At 39.6% G+C, this 18,551-nt stretch overlaps 1 protein-coding gene across 1 annotated transcript in view; it reads right to left on the reverse strand.

The window, feature by feature from the left end:
* Positions 1–657: 657 nt before the first annotated feature.
* Positions 658–18,551, reverse strand: part of HAO1 (hydroxyacid oxidase 1) — a 63,769-nt gene continuing 45,875 nt past the window's right edge. The window contains exons 5-8 of the mRNA XM_049869969.1: positions 12,271–12,362; positions 3,356–3,514; positions 3,189–3,258; positions 658–728 (exon numbers count right to left, since the gene is read on the reverse strand). Coding sequence (XP_049725926.1) covers positions 658–728; positions 3,189–3,258; positions 3,356–3,514; positions 12,271–12,362 — 392 coding nt within the window. The remainder of the gene's footprint in view (positions 729–3,188; positions 3,259–3,355; positions 3,515–12,270; positions 12,363–18,551) is intronic.

Here is an 18,551-nt window from a genome sequence, read left to right on the forward strand (position 1 = left end):
CTTTATTTCTTTATGATTAAAAAGTAATATGTATCATAAAACATTCAGATATATGCAGACACTGAGGATGCAAATGGAATCTTCATTCAAAGAAGTCACAGAGCCCAGGGGGTTAAAAAGTGTCTAGAAAATCACAAATTACAGCCACTAATCCCAAATCTATCAAGTGCTACTTTCTCAACGTTGAGAAGCCAAAACTCTTGTTTATACAGGCTTTTCTGAGTCTGGCCCAAAGCTTACAATATAAAATCCATTTTGAGACTATCTCAAAACAATGCAGATTAATAAACGGTGGGGTAATTATCTGTATACCTCAGAGTTCTCTACCTCCAGTTTGGCCAAAGGATATCTCTTGTTTTTCAGCACCTCAGCCTGCCAGCGGATGACGTTGTCTAAACACATTTTCAATGTTTTCTTTTTAACAGTTAATATATTTCCAGGATGCAGGTCCATTTCTTTCTAAAAGGTTCCTAGGACACCCATTGAAAAGTCAAAAGCAATGAACTAAAAGGGATCGCTATTTTGTTGGAGAAGAACGACACCCTTTGTATCAAAGTGGGGAATTACAGGCTGTGGTCACCCTCTGCACAGTGTCTCTTTGTCAAGAAATACATGCCGGAAAAAAAAATAATACAGATGGGAAAATATCGTGCACTGTCAGATCTTGGAAACAGCCAAAGGATTTTTCCTCACCAATGTCTTGTCAATGGCTTTCACATTCTGGCACCCTAAAAAAAATAATGCATACGTTTAATATAAAATGAATGCAATAATAATCAGGCAGGTAATCGTTTTCCCAAGGAATGTAAAGCTTGACAAATGTAAGGTTTATGGTTCAAGGTAAGCTTGCCAAATCTTATGTGGCATGAGACCACTTTTATTACCTAAACAGTCCTTAACACAAAATGACTGGCACATATTTTTATTAACACAAAGAGTATATTCTTTCTGCCACATTTAATAGAGATTCAGTGGCTGAAAGCCCTCTTTTAGGATATGTCTGCAGCAAATAAAAATGCGCAGTGAGGATTCACAGAATGGCATTCTTCTCACTGAGGCCTTGTCCACTCGGGCACCACGCGATGGTGAGTAGACTATTTATCTCGGGAATTCTATCTATGCAGACAATTTGGATCCTATGGATTACAGAAAAGGAACCCCTTATTACCTTCAAAAAGGGGTAGTTGATAATTAATGCAAGGTCATTCATTACATCTAAAGATCCATTCTGAGTCAATTTCAAAACAGTCACTAGTGATAACGTCACTTCATTTCTTTATTCATTCCTTCTGCAGATAGTTATTGAGTCTTTGCTGGGTGCCAGGCACTGTTCTAGGCACTGGGGATACCACAGTGAAGACAACAAAAATTCCTGTCTCATGGTTCTTGTGCTGTAGCGGGGAAACAACTAGTACCTAATACATATAATTTAAAAAGTAAACTGTATAACAGGTGATACGTAGAAGGTGATCAGTGCTATAAAAAAAATGAAACAAGAACAGAGAAAGAAAACTGGAAGTATGAGTGAGTGGGTGGGGGAGAGAGTGCAATTTTGAATAAGTCAGTCAGTAAAGTTTAAGTGAAGACTTGAAGGGCAGGAGGGAGTTAGCCATGTAGATATCTGGGGGAAGAGCTTTCCAGGAAGAGGCAACAGCCACTGAAAAAGACGGAATCATGTCTGGCATAGTCAAGGAACAGCAAAGAAATAAGTGTGGCTTGGTGAAATAAGTGAAGGTGACAGTAGTAGGAACTGAGGCCATAGAGGTAACGGGGTCAAACCAGGTAAGTCCTTGTTGGCCATTGTAAGGTCTTTGGCATTTACTCTGAATAAACCAAGAGGCATTGGAGGGTTCTGATCAGAGGAGTGACAGGATCTGAATTAATATTTAAAAGGTTCATTCTGGTTGCTTTGTTAAGAATAGAGTGGGGGTGGGGGGCAGGGCAAGGATAGACAAGCAGCCAGCTGGGAGACCATTGCAGTCTCCAAAATGAAGACAGCTGATAATGGGCAGTGGAGGTGGAGAGAATGCAAGATCCTGGCTATATTTTGGTGACAGAGATCCCGTGGAAGTGAGGGCATGAGAGAAAATGGGAGTCAGGGATGACTCAAGATTTTGGGCTCAAGCAATTTGAACTATGGTATTAACATGAACTGAGATTGGAGAGACTGGACTGCAGGTGGAGCAGATTTGTTGGAGAAAGTTAGTAGTTTAGTTTTGGACAGATGGAGTTCAAAATGTCTTGTAGACATCCAAATGGAGGTGTTGAGTAGCTAGTTAGAGGTAAGTATCCACAGTTCAGGGAGTGCTGTGTACTACAGGTGTAAACATGAGTCAACTTTAAATTTAGTACGTTCTTCAATGACTCCATCATCTTCCCCCGCAAGCTCACTTCTCTCCAGAGTTTCATAGCTCAACGAAAGGCACTATCTTTCCATCTGTTTTCCAGGCCATCAAAGCTTGGATCCTCCTTCTCCTTCAACTCCCATGTCTCCAACCACTATCTCCAGCTCCTATGGACCCTACATTCTCAATTTCCCAGGTTACAAGTATTTATCTATATCCTTCTATTTCCATCCCAACTCTCCTACAGGTTAGTCAGTATCTCTTATTGGAATGGGTCTCTCTAACTTCAATTTTATACCCTTTTATCACCCATCAGTGCCCCATACCCCAAGAAGACTGATCTTTCTACAATGAAAATCAGAATTTCCATTCATTTAACTAATATCTATATCAAAGATAGATTTGTGTGCCCTTCATTTTTTACAAAATAGGACCAAGTTTAATTGTTTTATCCCAATTACTTGAAACCTTGATCAAACACAACTCCCACAGAGTACTGCCCAGCCTGCTTTCCAACTCCTAGGTGACCTTAAGGGGTGTTATAGACAGTCTAGGCTTCAACCAGTTGTCATCCAGTAGATCTTGACTCATGCTGACACCATGCATGTCAGAGTGGAATTTTGCTCTGTAGAGTTTTCAATGACCTATTTTTTGGAAGGGCATCGCCAGCCTTTTTTTTTTTTTTTTTGAGGTACCTTGGGGTGGACTTGAACCTCCAAACTTTTGGTTAGCAGTTGGACCCACTAAGTGTTTGCACTACCCAAGGATTCCCTAGGATCCAAGGATATGGCTTAAAGACCACTGGAAGAACACAAAACAGTAAATGAGAATAGTAAGTCTTACCACTCAGGGCCATGGCCAACCGCAACTCTTCCTTCAGTATCTCAAGGACATTTTGGACACCTTTCTCCCCCTAAGCAAGTAAAAGATACAAAAGTAAGTCTTGTTTCACGTATCTATTTCACTGTCAAATCATCCTGTTTTATAAATTTATTTCCTTGTCCCGTTACCTGGGAAGCCAAGCCCCATATGATCGGTCTCCCCAGAAACACAGCCTTAGCCCCCAGGGCCAGAGCTTTGAGAACATCTGTGCCTTTCCGCACACCCCCGTCCAGGAAAACTTCTACCTTCCCTTCCACAGCCTCCACAATTTCTGGCAGGGCATCAATCTGTAGAGAGAAAAAGGGAAATGATATGGCACTGTTAATGTTGAATTGTCACCCACCTCAACCTCCAAAGGCCACTGACCAGCCTGACTGGGCCTTCAAATTTAAGAAGCTAAGCAGGCTCGGGGTCAATAGTAAAATTACTTCTTTCTGAAGGAAAAGAGAAGGAAAGACAAGTAACTAAAAGAAATCAATTAAATTGGCATTTGAGTGGTTTTTTTTTTGGAGGGGGGGAGGGTTATTTTTGTTCCTAATATTCAAATTCAGGAAGCATAATCAAGATAATATATAAATACAATTCAAAAACACTTAACTATCTTTTGAAGCTATACTTTATAAAAGGCACAAAAGTAAATGATGTATCTTGTTCCTATAAATTATTCTTAACCTTATTTACTCGCTGCAAATCACTCATACTAAGATGCATGTACAAGCAGTGGTATATAAAACGCAAACAAAGCTAGAGATGAAACACTAAGTCTCTGACTTCCCCATCTTACGAACTTTGCATTCAGTCGTACATTATAGAACTCTCCATGAAAATAGCTGTAATGCTTTTAAAGGAATATGACCACATGCATCTTGAGGATTCTTGTCTTGATTGGCAATTGATGATGGGCATAGGTTAGCCTGAAAGAATACAGGAACCATGTGAAGTTCATCTGGTGGATCCCATTACTGTTCTTGATCCTTCAATCTTCTATAAACGCACACCCTTTCCAAGGCTACTTTGCAGCTCCTCCCACTAAAAGGGGCACAGTGTATTTGCCAACAGCTTGACTTTGTCCTTTCCCATGGTGACCTACTTTGGCATGTGAGCAGAAGAGGCAGAGTGCCATTTCTGGGTCTAGGTCTTAAGCAGCCTCATGTATTTCTACTTGCAATTTTCCACCTCTGTTTCCCCTTCAGCTTAGGCCCCAGGATAAATATTCAGGAAGCAGATTTCTTCCAGCCAAGCCAAGCTGGACCTGAAACTTGGAGAACAGCCACCTAGCTAGTACCAGGACTAAATCTGTAGACCCACAGTTGACCCAAAATTTCGTGAGAATAAATAGCTATTGATTTAAGTTGCTGTGTTTGGGATCTTTAGTTGTAGAGCGTCCGGTGGCAATAACTAACTGATACAGTTGGCTACTTTGATGTGAATCTTTGATGTAAGAATGGAAATAATTCCCAAGGTGACTTATAGATCAAAATCTCTGAAAATGTTACCCATATTCATCCCAAAATATTTATTTCTAAAATTAAGTCCAAGCTCCATTTAAAATACACACTGAAGAAGCAACCATGCACTCAAGTGCAGTTTTTCCGTAAATAATTGTGCTGAAATCACTCAAAGCCTTCCCCATTTCTTCCCTACAATGTTAGAGGCTCAACTTAAAGACAGTTTTGTGTAAAGGCTGAAGACCAAACACGGCTACAAATTTGGAGGAAGTGAAGGCAGTATTTGGCGCATGGCCCCTCAATGTTTGGCAGGTAATATGATTTTCCCCTTTCCTTTTGACTTTTCTGCCTTTCCAAACATGCTTTGGATCCATTTACATATGTCCTTTACCTATATATACATAGTCCTCCTTTTACATTCAGCAAATTACATCAACATATAAATGTTACAATTTCCACGTAATGATGCAAGCTATAATTAAGTGTATTTCCCCATATGAAACCAGAACCAAAGAAAAATAGTAGCTAGCTTGGGCTCAATACACATTTTCAAAGTCAAGAAAATAAAGCCTCTTCAGGTTGTTTCCGATGCCTAACCTGGTTTAAGGTGAACTAACAAAGATGCTTAAAATGTTAATCCTAGATTATAAAATAGAGCTCAGATTGTTTCACTTGCCTGTGGAAACAAATATCCTATCTGTTGCGAAGTATTGAGATCCTCCTCTTTTCCTGGCTGTAACTGCAGTTTTGCTAGGCACGCCTTTTTTACACAGAACCATTCTGATCTTAGCAGATTAAATAAATACAGTAGTACAAACTCACAGTTTTACAGCCCTGTATGTTTCTTTCATTCCAGCTTTCTACACATCTCTGAGGCCATTCATATCAGCTTTTCTTCCCTTAGTGCCTCTTTAGACACCTAACTGCAACTTTAAGTCCCTCAAAGAAGTTTATCTACAAGAAAATATGGCGAGACCCCACTGTGGTATTGCTCATTCATCCATCTACTCATTGATTTATCAAATACTTTGTTGAAGACTGGTATAGTCAAGGTCCTATGTCAGGTAGTTTAAGGGATGTGAAAAGAATCCCACAGGAATCTGACTCATGAGAGAATCCTCATTCCTGTCCTGCTCAAGTCACACTCTTCCAGAAATTTGCCTACTCCCCAAACTCCTACTCACAGGGAACTTTCACCTTTCTACCTTCCTATAGCATCCATTGTTACACTCTTGACTTCTAAGACTTTAGGCATGGAACGCTTTGCTCAACCAAAGCAGTTGAACATAAATAAAAACAGACAAAGTCAGAGCTGCTTTAGTTAAAGGTGAAATGGGGGGGGGGGGGGCAGGATCTAGGCCACTGCCTATAATTCCCTGACTCTCTACCCCATGCCCGGCATCACACTCCATCAGGCAGCCTTGAGGAGCCTCTACTAATCACACTTAGAAAATCATTGGTACAAATAGGATTGACAGGTTGTTTGCAAAAATGGCTACACATTTCCCTCCCTACCTTCATTTTTGGTCACGTAACACTTCAGCTCTTCCTGTGCCACAAGGCTAAGGGACAGGAGGGAATTCTCTTCCCCCACCCCTTTAATTTGAGCTGGCCGTGTGACTTGCTTTCACCAATAGAAGGTAAGAAAACTCCAATTCGCCAGTTCTGAGTCCAGCTCTTAAGAGACATTGCCTGCTTCTACTTACTCTCTAGGAAACCTGCCACTTAATGATAACAAGCCCAGCTGACATGCTGGAACCTGTGAAACAAGGTAGAGCCATCCCTGCTGAGGTCACCCTATACCACTCCTCGTAGGCCCGGCCATGACCACAGACACATATGAGCGAGCCCAAGCAAGACCAGAAAAACCTCCCAGTAGCTGCCAGTCCAAATTGCCAGCCCACAGCACTGTAAAATGATTAAATGGTTTTTGATTGTGTGTGTGTGTCATTGTTGGAAACATATGCAGCAAAACATACACCAATTCAACAATTTGTATGTGTACAATACAGTGATATTGATTATATTCTGTAAATTGTACAGCCATTCTCACTGTCCTTTTTCAATTTGTTTCTCCTCTATGACATAAACTCATTTCCTCCTAAGCTTTCTAGATAAACTTTTGAGTTGCTGTTAACAATTTGATCCCACACAATAAGTTTTTTAAGAGAGCACAAAGCTCAGGGTGCACTTTCTTTACTAGTTAAGCTAGGCTGTTGTTCAGTCTATAGAAGGCTGCATGGGATATTTTTGGTTTATTGTTTCAAGGGTATAGATTATCTCAGGCCGTAGTTTCAGGAGTTCATCTTCAATGGCTCCAAAAATTGTGGATTCTATGATAATCAATCGTCGAAATTCTGGTCCACATCCCCCATCCCCTTTTGATCAGGATTCTGCTACAGAATTTTTGATCAAAACATTCAGTAAATTTCAGGGTGGTTTTGTTACACAGAAAAAGTCAGCTGATACATCAAGAGTTTCTCAAAGAAGGACTTGCACCTTTTAAAAGGAAAAAGAAATTTCCATCATTCCCAAAGAACATGCCCAAGGACCCAGTTTGAGAAACACTGACTTAACAATCCAAATACTTATTCTATGAAAATGTTTTACAGTTGAGAATTTTCACCAGAAAAGAAGTTGATATTTACAAGCTTAAGGTATTTTGGGTCCTGCCAGCATCAAAGTGAAAACACAAAACTGAAAAGCAAAAATGTCCCTAAAGTTCACAGAACCCAGAAGATCTGTTCTCAGGCCCCGGTTTCAGGAGCTCTAATACTTTGCATTTTGGAAATCTATTAGTTTCTGTTTTATAATATCATCTAATTACTTCAGGGCCAGTGTTGGCCACATTATCACCTGGAGGGTAAAGACACAGACAAGAACTTATTCTGCAACTCTTTTTGAGTTTATCAGAAGCCTGGGTGCAGTTCTCAGTAGCAATATACAAAGATGACAGAAAAGCACCTTTGAAAGCATCATGCAGAGTGAAATAAGTTAGACACAAGAAGACAAATATTGTACGACCCCACTTATAGGAAATACCTAGAAGAGGCAAATGCAGAGACCGAAGTTTATCAGTGGTTACTGGATACTGGGGACAGGGGTAATTAGGAGTTACTGCCTACGTGGCACTGAGTTTCTGTTGGGAGGCATACAAATCTTTTAGAAATTGATAGTGGCAATGTTTGCACAACATAGAGAATATAATTAAGGTCATCGGATTGTACACCTAAAATAGTTAAAATGGCAATTTTATGTTATATGTATTTTACCATAATAATTTTTTTTTAAGACAAAATGAAGCTAAACATATGTTACAGGACTCCTAGTGACAATTATTTTTCCGTACAAGGGGGCCTGTGGATCAAAGAGCCCTAGCGATTTATAGAAATGGTGTTTTGTTTTGTTTTGTTGTGTTGCCATAGAGTTTATTGCAACTCATAGCAACCCTCTAGGACAGAGTAGAACCGTCCCATAAGGTGTCTAAGGCTGTAATCTCTGTGGAAGCAGACTGCCACATCTTTCTCTTGCTAAGCAGTTGGGTTCAAACCACCAACCTTCCGGTTATAGCCGAGCACTTAACAACTGTGCCACCAGGGCTGCAGAAATGTAGAAGTCATAGGTTTCAGTCACTTTCTCTTTGCAACCAACACAACACCACGAGGAGGCTCTGTCTGACAAAGTCTGAGCTCTCACCACTTAAAAGAGTCAAGACAAGGACTCAAACTCAAGACTTCGAGCTCCTCTTTCAGTGCACTTACCATGACATCATTCCATTTCGGTGACTCAAAATGTAACAGAATCTGCAGGACAGCAAGTCCTTTCATGCATCTACTGAAATTTTTTACACCACAGCTTTCCCCCAAGCCTTTTCCACTCACCTCAAAACCCACACTCTAAAGGAAAACACCCTTCACCATAAACCTAATTCTTTCTCACATTTCTCTCATCATTATGGGCCTTCAATTTGCTCCGAAGTATGAGGCAAAGCTCAGGTAAGCATCTATTAGTCTCATGCACAGGGCATGAAAAGGAGCGAGTTATTGTTTTTTAAAACAGTCTCGGAGACCACAACTCAAAAAGCCCTTTTAGATAAGTTTCCATATCCCCACAGCCAGAGGGAAATAAACCACAGCGTTTACACATTTTTTTTCCTTTTAAAATCTAGTTAGATTAGATTTCAGTAGATTTAGATTTATTTTTAGAAAACAAACTTCATTTGACCCACACACTAAGCCTGTGTCTTCACACACAAGTGAGGCATGAATCTGAGGAAAAGTTTTGAGCGGTGACCACCTTCTCTTCCCTGCCCGAGGAGGGCCTCGCTCGCTCCCTCTCTTTTTCTGCAGGCAACATTTAACCTCTGCCTAAAAAGCCATCTCTACAAGTAAAGCCCAACTGGAGAGAGCTGAGCTCTTCCCCCTATATGATTTTAAATTCTTAACTGTACAATCCTATAGCGTCCAACGGCTTAGTTTGTTCCTTCCATTAATGCTTTAGGAAAAGCTGAGGGTGCAATTATTTACACCCAGTGATCTCCTGCAGTCAATTAGCCTGACCAAACCCACACAACTGCTTTATGTCTTTAGCCCCGGACTCATGGTTACACATGCACAATGGACTGAAAACTTTCCCAGTCCAGTGCCATCCCCTGGATGGATTGTGGATCAGACCATTGTAATCCACGGGGTTTTCACTGGCTGATTTTCTGAAGGAGATGGCCAGACCTTTTTTCTTAGACCATCTTAGTCTTTTAGCTCTGCTGAAACTTGTTCAGCATCATAGCAACACACAGCCTGTACTGACAGATGGGTGGTGGCTGCCAGGGACCAATTACCCAATAAGGAAGGTACGCATGGGCTTACTTGTGTTTACTTACTAATCTGTAGTGCACAATTTCACATGGGTTTCACTACATCTAAAAACAGGTGAAATTATGCACCACAGATTAGTAAATAAGCAAAGTAAGCCCGTGTGTACCTTGCTTACTGGTTAATCATCCCGGAATCGAGCCAGTGTCTATTGCAATAAAGGCGAGAATTCTACACTGAACCATCACTGCCTCGACTGCTTTATGGACTTGGCTAAAGCAATCTGCTACTTCAACGAAACAATAAGCCACTGAGTTATTCGTTCTACTGTGCTTCCAGTTGTTTGAATGAATTTCACTGTCATCCCAGTTAAAGCCATCTGTCTCCTCACTATGGCCAAACAGTTCTGATGGAAGGAGAAAAACACATGTGATTATCCAGTTCAGAGGGAGGAAGTAGTGGGAAGAGTCCACACACATTATTTAGAAAATATATACATATTTTTAAAGTAAGCTTTGATATATGATGCCTTACTTTGCCAATGACAAACCAAACTATAAAATGGTAAAAGTTTATAGGCATCAAAGAAATAACATAATTGATGTTTAAACTTTAAATGATGAAGAAACTAAGGTCCGGAGCAGAAAAACCGTACAGAGTGCAGTTCTACTCTGTAACACCTGGGGTCACCATGAGTTAGAATCAACTGGAAGGCAACTTCTTTTGGGTGTTTTTTTTTTTTTTGGCTCCACTGCAGTTCTGGCCCTCCTGCTCTCTTTCCTTGGCTACAGTAATTATCCAGGACACCTAATTGGTCTTCCTGACTCTTGTTTTGCCAAATTTCAATTTATAAGATTCATTGTTGCTAAACCAAGTCATTTCTGTTGCATAGCCAATGATGTCAAATATTCAAGAAACCTCTTCCTGTATCCATTAAGGCAGACATATATCCCAGGACATCATCTCGCCCACCAGACACTGCAAACGAAATGGATTACTTTGTATTCCCCAAACACATCTCACTCTTTCCTCTTTTACATTTATATTCATCTCCAAAAACAGAGGTCCACATGGGGATGGAGGAGAGGTGAAAGGCGGTTGCAGCATCATTGCCTCATCTAAAAGAATCTTGGCCAAGTCCAGACAGGTGGACAGCATGAAAGGGAGCACCTTTTTCACACTCCATAGCTCCACTGCCAGCCTTTGGCCCCCATTCAGCTACCAGGTCCTGGATCGTAAATCCATTCCAGGATGTGTGTTTGTCTCCATGACTTTTGATCCATTTCTGATCCCCCAATCCTTGATCTCAAAATCTGCTCAGAGTCGATATTGGTCTCTTTGGCTTTTGACCGTCGGAGCTAATTGCTCTTCCTTACAGTTCGAATTCAGTCCCAAAACCTTTCAGGCCAGTTTAATACTAGGATACACTTATATGCCTAGATTCTCACATCTGATTTGCTTACCACGGCATTTACAGTGGTTAAAAACCATGGCTCCACATTGGAGTCACTTAGAGGCCTTAAAATTATGCCAGATGCCTGTGTCTCCTGCACCCCAGAGATTCTGATGAATTGATTTGGGGTGCAGCCTGGGCCTCAGGGTAGTTTTAATTTCCCAAGGTGATTCTAATATGCATTTTCAAGGAAGTTCTCAACTAGAGTAGCCTATTTTTGGCTTACGTCCCCTTACCTAGGGCATAGAACTTCTCTCTCCTTTCACTCACCTACCCTCTCTCTGTAGCTTTTCATTCCCTCCTCCTGTTTCCCTGCCACGGTTGTGCTGATGACATTGAAGCTTTCATAATTCCAAAATTTCCCATGACCTCTTCATCTCTGGACACTGACAGCCTAACTCTTCTTTCATACTCTGATTTATATTATAACTATTGGTGTAGCTATGAATTATAGCTGTAACAACGGACTCAAACATACCAATAATCCTAAGGATGGCACAGGACTGGGCAATGGTTCTTTCTGTTATACATAAGGTTGTCATGAGTTAGAACTAACTGAACGGCAACTAACAACAACAACAATCTATGAATACAAGAATAATCTGTGTCCACAAATACATTATTATGTAATAGGAAATTTTATAACTTAACAAATAAACGTATTGGACTGATTAATTAGCTAATTTAGCTACATGTGTGCCATTAAGCTTTAAACTTGAGACCTTCAAGATCTCATATATCCCTTTCAATACCCAATTTAGTTTTTGCTTTGAATTTTTTTGTTGATACCACATGTTTTAATTAATGTGAGCATACTGAATCATTGGGTGTGTCTGAATTTTTGGCAAGTAGTATGAAATTTTTTCTCACTCCCACCCACAACCCTACCCTCCAAGCATAGTGGTAAAAATGTATACTCTTAATTCTACCCTGGAGTCCAAAGGTGCATATGTGTACCACTTAAAAGCTTTTCCAAAATCCATATTTTGCCCAAAAAAAAAAATCAATTCAGCATCACCTCCTACAGCACCCTGTAAAAACAGGAATTTGTGGCACATACCCATTTCTTCAGCTTCAAGCAGTCATAAAGGCTCCCACTTTGTAGCACCATACACTGTCAGTGGGAAAGCAGCTTCCCAATAAACCTCTGAGGCTGAAAAAAATAAGTGGTTGCTATATGCACCACGGGTAATGAAAGGAATATTCACAGACGTTTTGCCTTGAGGTGTCTCATGAAAATCTACACACTGAAGCAGCAGACGTAGAGACAGTCCAAACTGTGATTGGAAATGGAAACTTCATACAAAATCTCTGCATTTACTGAAACTCACAGTGGCTGGCACCCCATCGAGTTGTCGAGCCCCATGATTCGACACCAAGATCCCATCCACACCTTGTTTAACTGCCTCCCTGGCATCATCACCTGGAAAGAGCAAGAAAAAGCATACAAAAGCTACAATTCAACATAAGACTTAGGCTTAGAGGTCTCAGCATCCCAGTCAAAGCGAGGCTGAACTCCCTCTAACACATATACCTTACTTAGAACCTTTTGCACAGAAATGCACCCAATGGTAGATCTAGAACATTAAAGGTAGTTTTCTTGGCTGAAGACATATTAGCATTTATAACAATTTAATTATGAAATAAAATTATCAATAGATAGTAAATTGATATGTAGTTAAAATGTGTTGATCCTCACAAGGAAGTATTCCTGCAAAGTACTCTTTTATTAATAAGATCATTGCAACTTAGCATTTAGCAGAATTACTCCTCTACAATTTGGATAGCATTAAAGAATATGTAAGCGGCAAGCATTTTTAGTATAACAAGCAATGAACAAGCCTATTTCAAAAATGCTCTTTAATGCAAGGTTATAGTTTCAATAATTATTTTAAGTTATCCCCACTCCCCCACTGCTGTCGAGTCGATTCCGACTCATAGCGACCCTATAGGACAGAGTAGAACTGCCCCATAGAGTTCCCAAGGAGCACCTGGTGGATTTGAACTGCCAACCTCTTGGTTAGCAGCTGTAGCACTTAACCACTACGCCACTGGGGTTTCCTTTTAAGTTATACTGCTCTATAATTAAATGTATTCTGCACTTTGAAACATATAAAAATGCAATATTAAAACTATATGCTATAAGCCTGAGACCAGAAGAAACAGATGGTGCCCACCTACAACCGATGACTGCCCTGACAGGGAACACAACAGAGAACCCCCGAGGGAGCAGAAGAGCAGTGGGATGCACACCTCAAATTCTCGTAAAAAGACCAGATTTAATGGTCAGACTGAGACTAGAGGGATCTAAGGGATCATGGTCCCCAGACCTTCTGTTGGCCCAAGACAAGAACCATTCCCGAAGCCAACTCTTCAGACGGGTATTGGACTGGACTATGGGATAGAAAGTGACACTGGTGAGGAGTGAGCGTCTTGGCTCAAGTGGACACATTAGACTATGTGAGCAGCTCCTGTGTGGAGGGGAGATGAGAAGGCAGAGGGGGACAGAAGCTGGCTGAATGGACATGGGGAATTCAGGGTGGAGAGAAGGAGTGTGCTGTCTCATTAGAGGGAGAGCAACTAGGAGTACACAGCAAGGAGTATACAAATTTTTGTATGAGAGACTGACTTGATTTGTAAACTTTCACTTAAAGCACAATAAAAATAAAAAAAAAACTATATGCTACATCTCTAGTCACGCTTCAAAACATATTGATTTCTGAAAGTTCAGTTTTAAAACGGATAAGTGTGCTCTTGAATCAATATCTCATATTTTAAAAAATATTTTATATTTGGAGCTATTTTTTCTGAATGCTCCCAATAACAAACCATTCAGACAAGGTTGTTGTGAAATCAGATTCTGGAAACGTATGCAGATGGACACAGAACGTTGTAAATCTTATAAACAGAGAGACTGAGATCAAGGGTGGACTTGACTAGGAATAATAAAAAGATACCTTGTAGGCTATGCAATTTTGATGCTATAGTTTCAAAACCTTAAGTCTAAACATCATTTTTCAAACTGTGTTTCATTGAATACTAAAAAAAAACCCAGTGCCCTCTAGTCGATTCCGACTCGTGGTCATTGAATACTAGATTTTATATATTCCCATTTTTTTAAAGACTGAAGCTAGCAATACTTTTCTTAAAAATTATAGGTATATGAAAATGTTAAATCCATGTATGTAAATATTATTATTATTACAGGAAAATTCTCCTTTAAGGAATGCTCTGACAAGCTCTAAAATGCAATAAAATAAAATGAAAGGTCACCTGATTTATGAATTGTCTGGAATTTGATCTGATCTATACTTTAATTGGAAGCCCTGCTGGCATAGTGGCTAAGTGCTATGGCTGCTAATCAAAAGGTCAGCAGTTCGAATTCACCAGGCGCTCCTTGGAAACTCTATGGGGCAGTTCTACTCTGTCCTATAGGGTCGCTATGAGTTGGAATCGACTCAACGGCAACAAGGTTGGTTTGGTTTTTGTACGTCATCTATTCACTTGCAAGCCTTTGTTGTATTACGTGGTTTGTTATATACCCAACATGTGATTTATATTCCTCATTTATCTTATATTAAACATAAAATTGAATGTTTCTATAAGATGGTCTTTGGTTCTTTGTTTTAATGCAAGCATGTGTTACATCATGTGAGATATCCCTGGTAACTTGTGAGGCACTCATAGGAGAAAAGTCCTAGACTCAAGATTAAGTGATGTCTTTTTTTTTTTTTTTTTTACCATCCCGTTAATTGTTTAATATTATGCATTTTAGTATTATTTTATATTTGGACCATACACGTTTTATTACATAGCTTTTCTTGAACTTACTAATTGCTTTTCTTTCTTTCTTTTAAATGAGAATTTTAGAATATCCTCAAGTTTTTTCAGTGTTTCAATTATTCTATGTAAACTATTCAAATCACCTATTTTCTTCCACGAGACAAGCCCTGGAGCCTTCCTGCTCTATTCCGCTCGAGTTACTTTCAAGGCCTGCAGACTGTTTTCATCCTGAGATTTCTTTTTACTCAGCCTGGTTGAATCCGCTGCTGTGTATGTCCTCATTTTTTTTATATTCTCATTTCTTATAGTAACTGCTTTGTAACTTCCTTTAAAAAGAACTTACGAGAGGTAAAGTTATCACACACTTTAATATCTGCTCTTGCATTTGAATGACAGTTGCACTGTGTATAGTACTCTAGGTTGAAAAATAATTTTTCCTGAAAACCTTGAAAACATTACTCCATTGTTTTTTCGTACCAACTGTTGTTGATAAGAGGACTGATGCAGTTTGATTCTCCTTTTGGAAGCAACTTGTTCCTATGTGTCCTGGATTCAATTGTGTCCCCCAAAAATATCTGTCTACTTGGCTGGGCCATGAGTCCCAGTGTTGTGTGATGGTCCACCATTTTATGTGGTTTCCCTTGTGTTGTAAATCCTATCACTACGATGTTAATGAGACAGATTAGTGGTAGTTACATTGATGAGATCTACGAGATTAGACAGTGTCTAAGCCAATCTCTTTGAGATATAAAAGAGAGACGCTAGCAGAGAGATAGGGTCACCTCATACCACCAAGAAAGCAGTGCCATGAGCAGAGCATGTACTTTGGACCTGGGGTTCCTGTTCAAAGAAGCTTCTAGTCCAGGAGAAGATTGACGACAGGGACCTCCTTCAGACCTGACAGAGAGAGAAAGCCTTCCCCTGGAGCCGATGACCTGAATTTGGACTTGTAGCCTACTAGACTGTGAGAAAATAAATTTCTCTTTGTTAAAGTCATCCACTTGTGGTATTTCTGTTATAGCAGCACTAGATGACTAAGACACTACGTTTGTTTTCTTTCTTGATACCGTGTTCTGAGATTTCATAAGAAGTGTCATTAGTTGTGGTTTGTGTTCTCAATCTAATGACTCGTGTCTTCAATATTTGGAAATTTTGTCTTTAATAATTTCTTTCCAGACTCTTTCTCTGATTTTTCTCCCTGAAACTCCTATCAGTTGGATATTGGACCTTTTAAAGCGGTCTTCCTGTCTCTCATTCATTTAACCATATTTTCTTTCTGTTTGTCATGTTGTCTTTGTTGCTGTTTTACCTTTTGGGAGAAATGTCATTAACTCTGTTGCCCAATCATTTAATCAATTTATTTTCAATTTCAGGAATTGTGTTTTTAATCTTTGGGAGCTCTTTTTTTATACTCCGATTTTCTTTTCATGGCATACACTTCTTATTTAAGTACAACATATTTTCAACTTTTCAGAGTATCATTTGGGGTTTTTTCAAGTTCTCATTCTTATTTTATGTTTCCCGCAGGCCATTTTTTCTATACATTTATCTTGGTCTTTTATGTTTTGATGTTCCTGGTACACCTAGTTATACTAAATTTTCCATTTCTATTTAAGGAAGAAAGGTTTGGGAAGCTGTTGTAGGCTTCTTGGACAGTTTTGTAAATCAGTTCCTATTCAGAGTAGGAATTCTGTCTTGGAGCTGCATGTGAGACAAGGTAGGGGGTGTCAGTTGAGAGGCTGTTGGGCCAAGAACTTCTTCAATGCCAGAATGAGGACAGTATCCTGTCATACTATAAATGCGAGCTAGCACTCACAGGGTTTACCTGCCATGCCTGTATTTCTGTAAAGAGAATCAGTCTACTTCCTTATTAAGTAGTAACTGAAACATGTCCGTTCTTTCACACGAGCTAAGAGAGGGGGACAAGACTGCTGGCTGGTTCAATAGCTTCTCAAACAGACATTCAATTAATTTCCTTGTTTTTAGTATGTCCCTACTCATTCCCCACCTTTGTCATACTTTCGGACAGTGACTAATTCACAGCTTGAACTCAGAAGCCGGACTGCCTGGATTTGAATCCCATATCTGTTACTTCAGAGCCCTGGTGGCACAGTGATTAAGAGCTCAGCTGGTAACCAAAGGTTCAAATCCACCAGCCGTTCCTTGGAAACCCTATGGAGCAGTGCTACTCTGTCCTATAGGGTTGCTATGAGTTGGAATCCATTCAACAGCAAGGATTTTTAACGTGGTGTTCAATATTTGTTAATTTACCAGTCAATATGTTGACTGATTGTCAGATAAAATAGCCTACAGGCAATAGCACTGTTTGCTATATTATTAATACATTCTTTCCATATTTAGTTTAAAATATCAAAGTGAAATGTCAGTGTTCGAGATTTACCCTCACCATCTGGTGCTTTTGACCTAAGACTTTGTGCTCACTTACAAGAGTTTGTAACTAAATCCTAGATACATGGCAGCAGTTTTGAACACAATTCAAGAACATTGAGTGAATCTTCTATGAGACTGTCTTGAATAAAGTTATATGGGAAAAGAGCTAATTAGAAAACAGTTTCTCAGAGACAAAAACCACATGGAAGTGAGACAGTCTAGTTTGCGGGGGGCGGGGGGGAACACTCTAAAAATCCTTATGCCTTTGCTCATAAGGCTATTCGTCTGTCAGCACAAATTCTCCTGAAGGCCAAATTCCATCTCAAATACATGTTTTGAGTTCGTTCTTCAATGGCAGAAGGTAACCACAGCAAGAAAGTACATCTTACATTCCAGTTTGCATTGATTAAAATGCAATTCTTGAAGTGGTGGTAAGAGAGGGGTATTCCATTTAGATCTTTCCAGTTGCCCATAGTTTCATCTTTCTGCACGTTTCCGGTAAAAGGAAAAAGAAGGAGGATGGGTGACTCCCAGTCAATCCATGTAACTTTGGCTGAAGATCTGTGAAGTGTTGAAAGCTGGATTTCCCAGAACATCCCCCCCAACTACCACCCCCATATCCAGATTGAGCATATGTGTTACTTGATGCAGTTGTTGTCATAGGGATGATGTTTGTTTGTTAAATAAATGGAACAAATAGTTACAGAAAAACTAGATAATGTAAACTATACATGTATAAATAAGTTATTTCCTTTCAAATGTCAAATGCCCCCATCTCACTTTCTCTTGCTTGAGCGTGTTCTCTAATTATGTAGGATCATACAGTTTTATCTAAGAGGTTTTATTCAATAAGCACTTGGGCCATTGACTGTGTGCAAGGTATTAGGAAGGTATATAGAAACTAGCCAGAGGGGTCATTTGAATGAGAAGAAAAATGAGGTAATGATAGTCCTAGATGAGATGATAACAGAATTCAGTTCAAGAAACCAAGGTATTTTTCAACAAAACAACACACTGTCGTACAATCTAACTCAATGGACTTTTACCGTATCTTACAGGACAAAGTTGTATAAAATGATATACACCAGAAATCCTAAAATGAAAAATCAGTTAAAAAAATGACTTTGTTATTTTATTTGTTCCCTCTCTAACTGAAGAAAATATGGGACTAGACTGTCTTAGTTACCTATTACTGATGTACAGAAATACCACAACTAGGTGGCTTTAAAGAACAGAAATTTATTTTCTCACAGTCTTAGAGACTAAAAGTCCAAATCAGGGTCTTGGTGCCCTTCTTTATCGGTTGTCCCTGGGGTTCCTTGGTTCTTTGGCAACACTCACGTGGGGTCTGTCTTCCCCATGCGTGTCTAATCTGTTCTTTTTATAACTCAGAAGTGATTAGACTTCAAATTAACCCTACTTGGGTATGATCTAAGAT

Source organism: Elephas maximus, chromosome 25, assembly GCF_024166365.1.
Source record: "Elephas maximus indicus isolate mEleMax1 chromosome 25, mEleMax1 primary haplotype, whole genome shotgun sequence".
Taxonomy (NCBI): Eukaryota; Metazoa; Chordata; class Mammalia; order Proboscidea; family Elephantidae; genus Elephas; species Elephas maximus.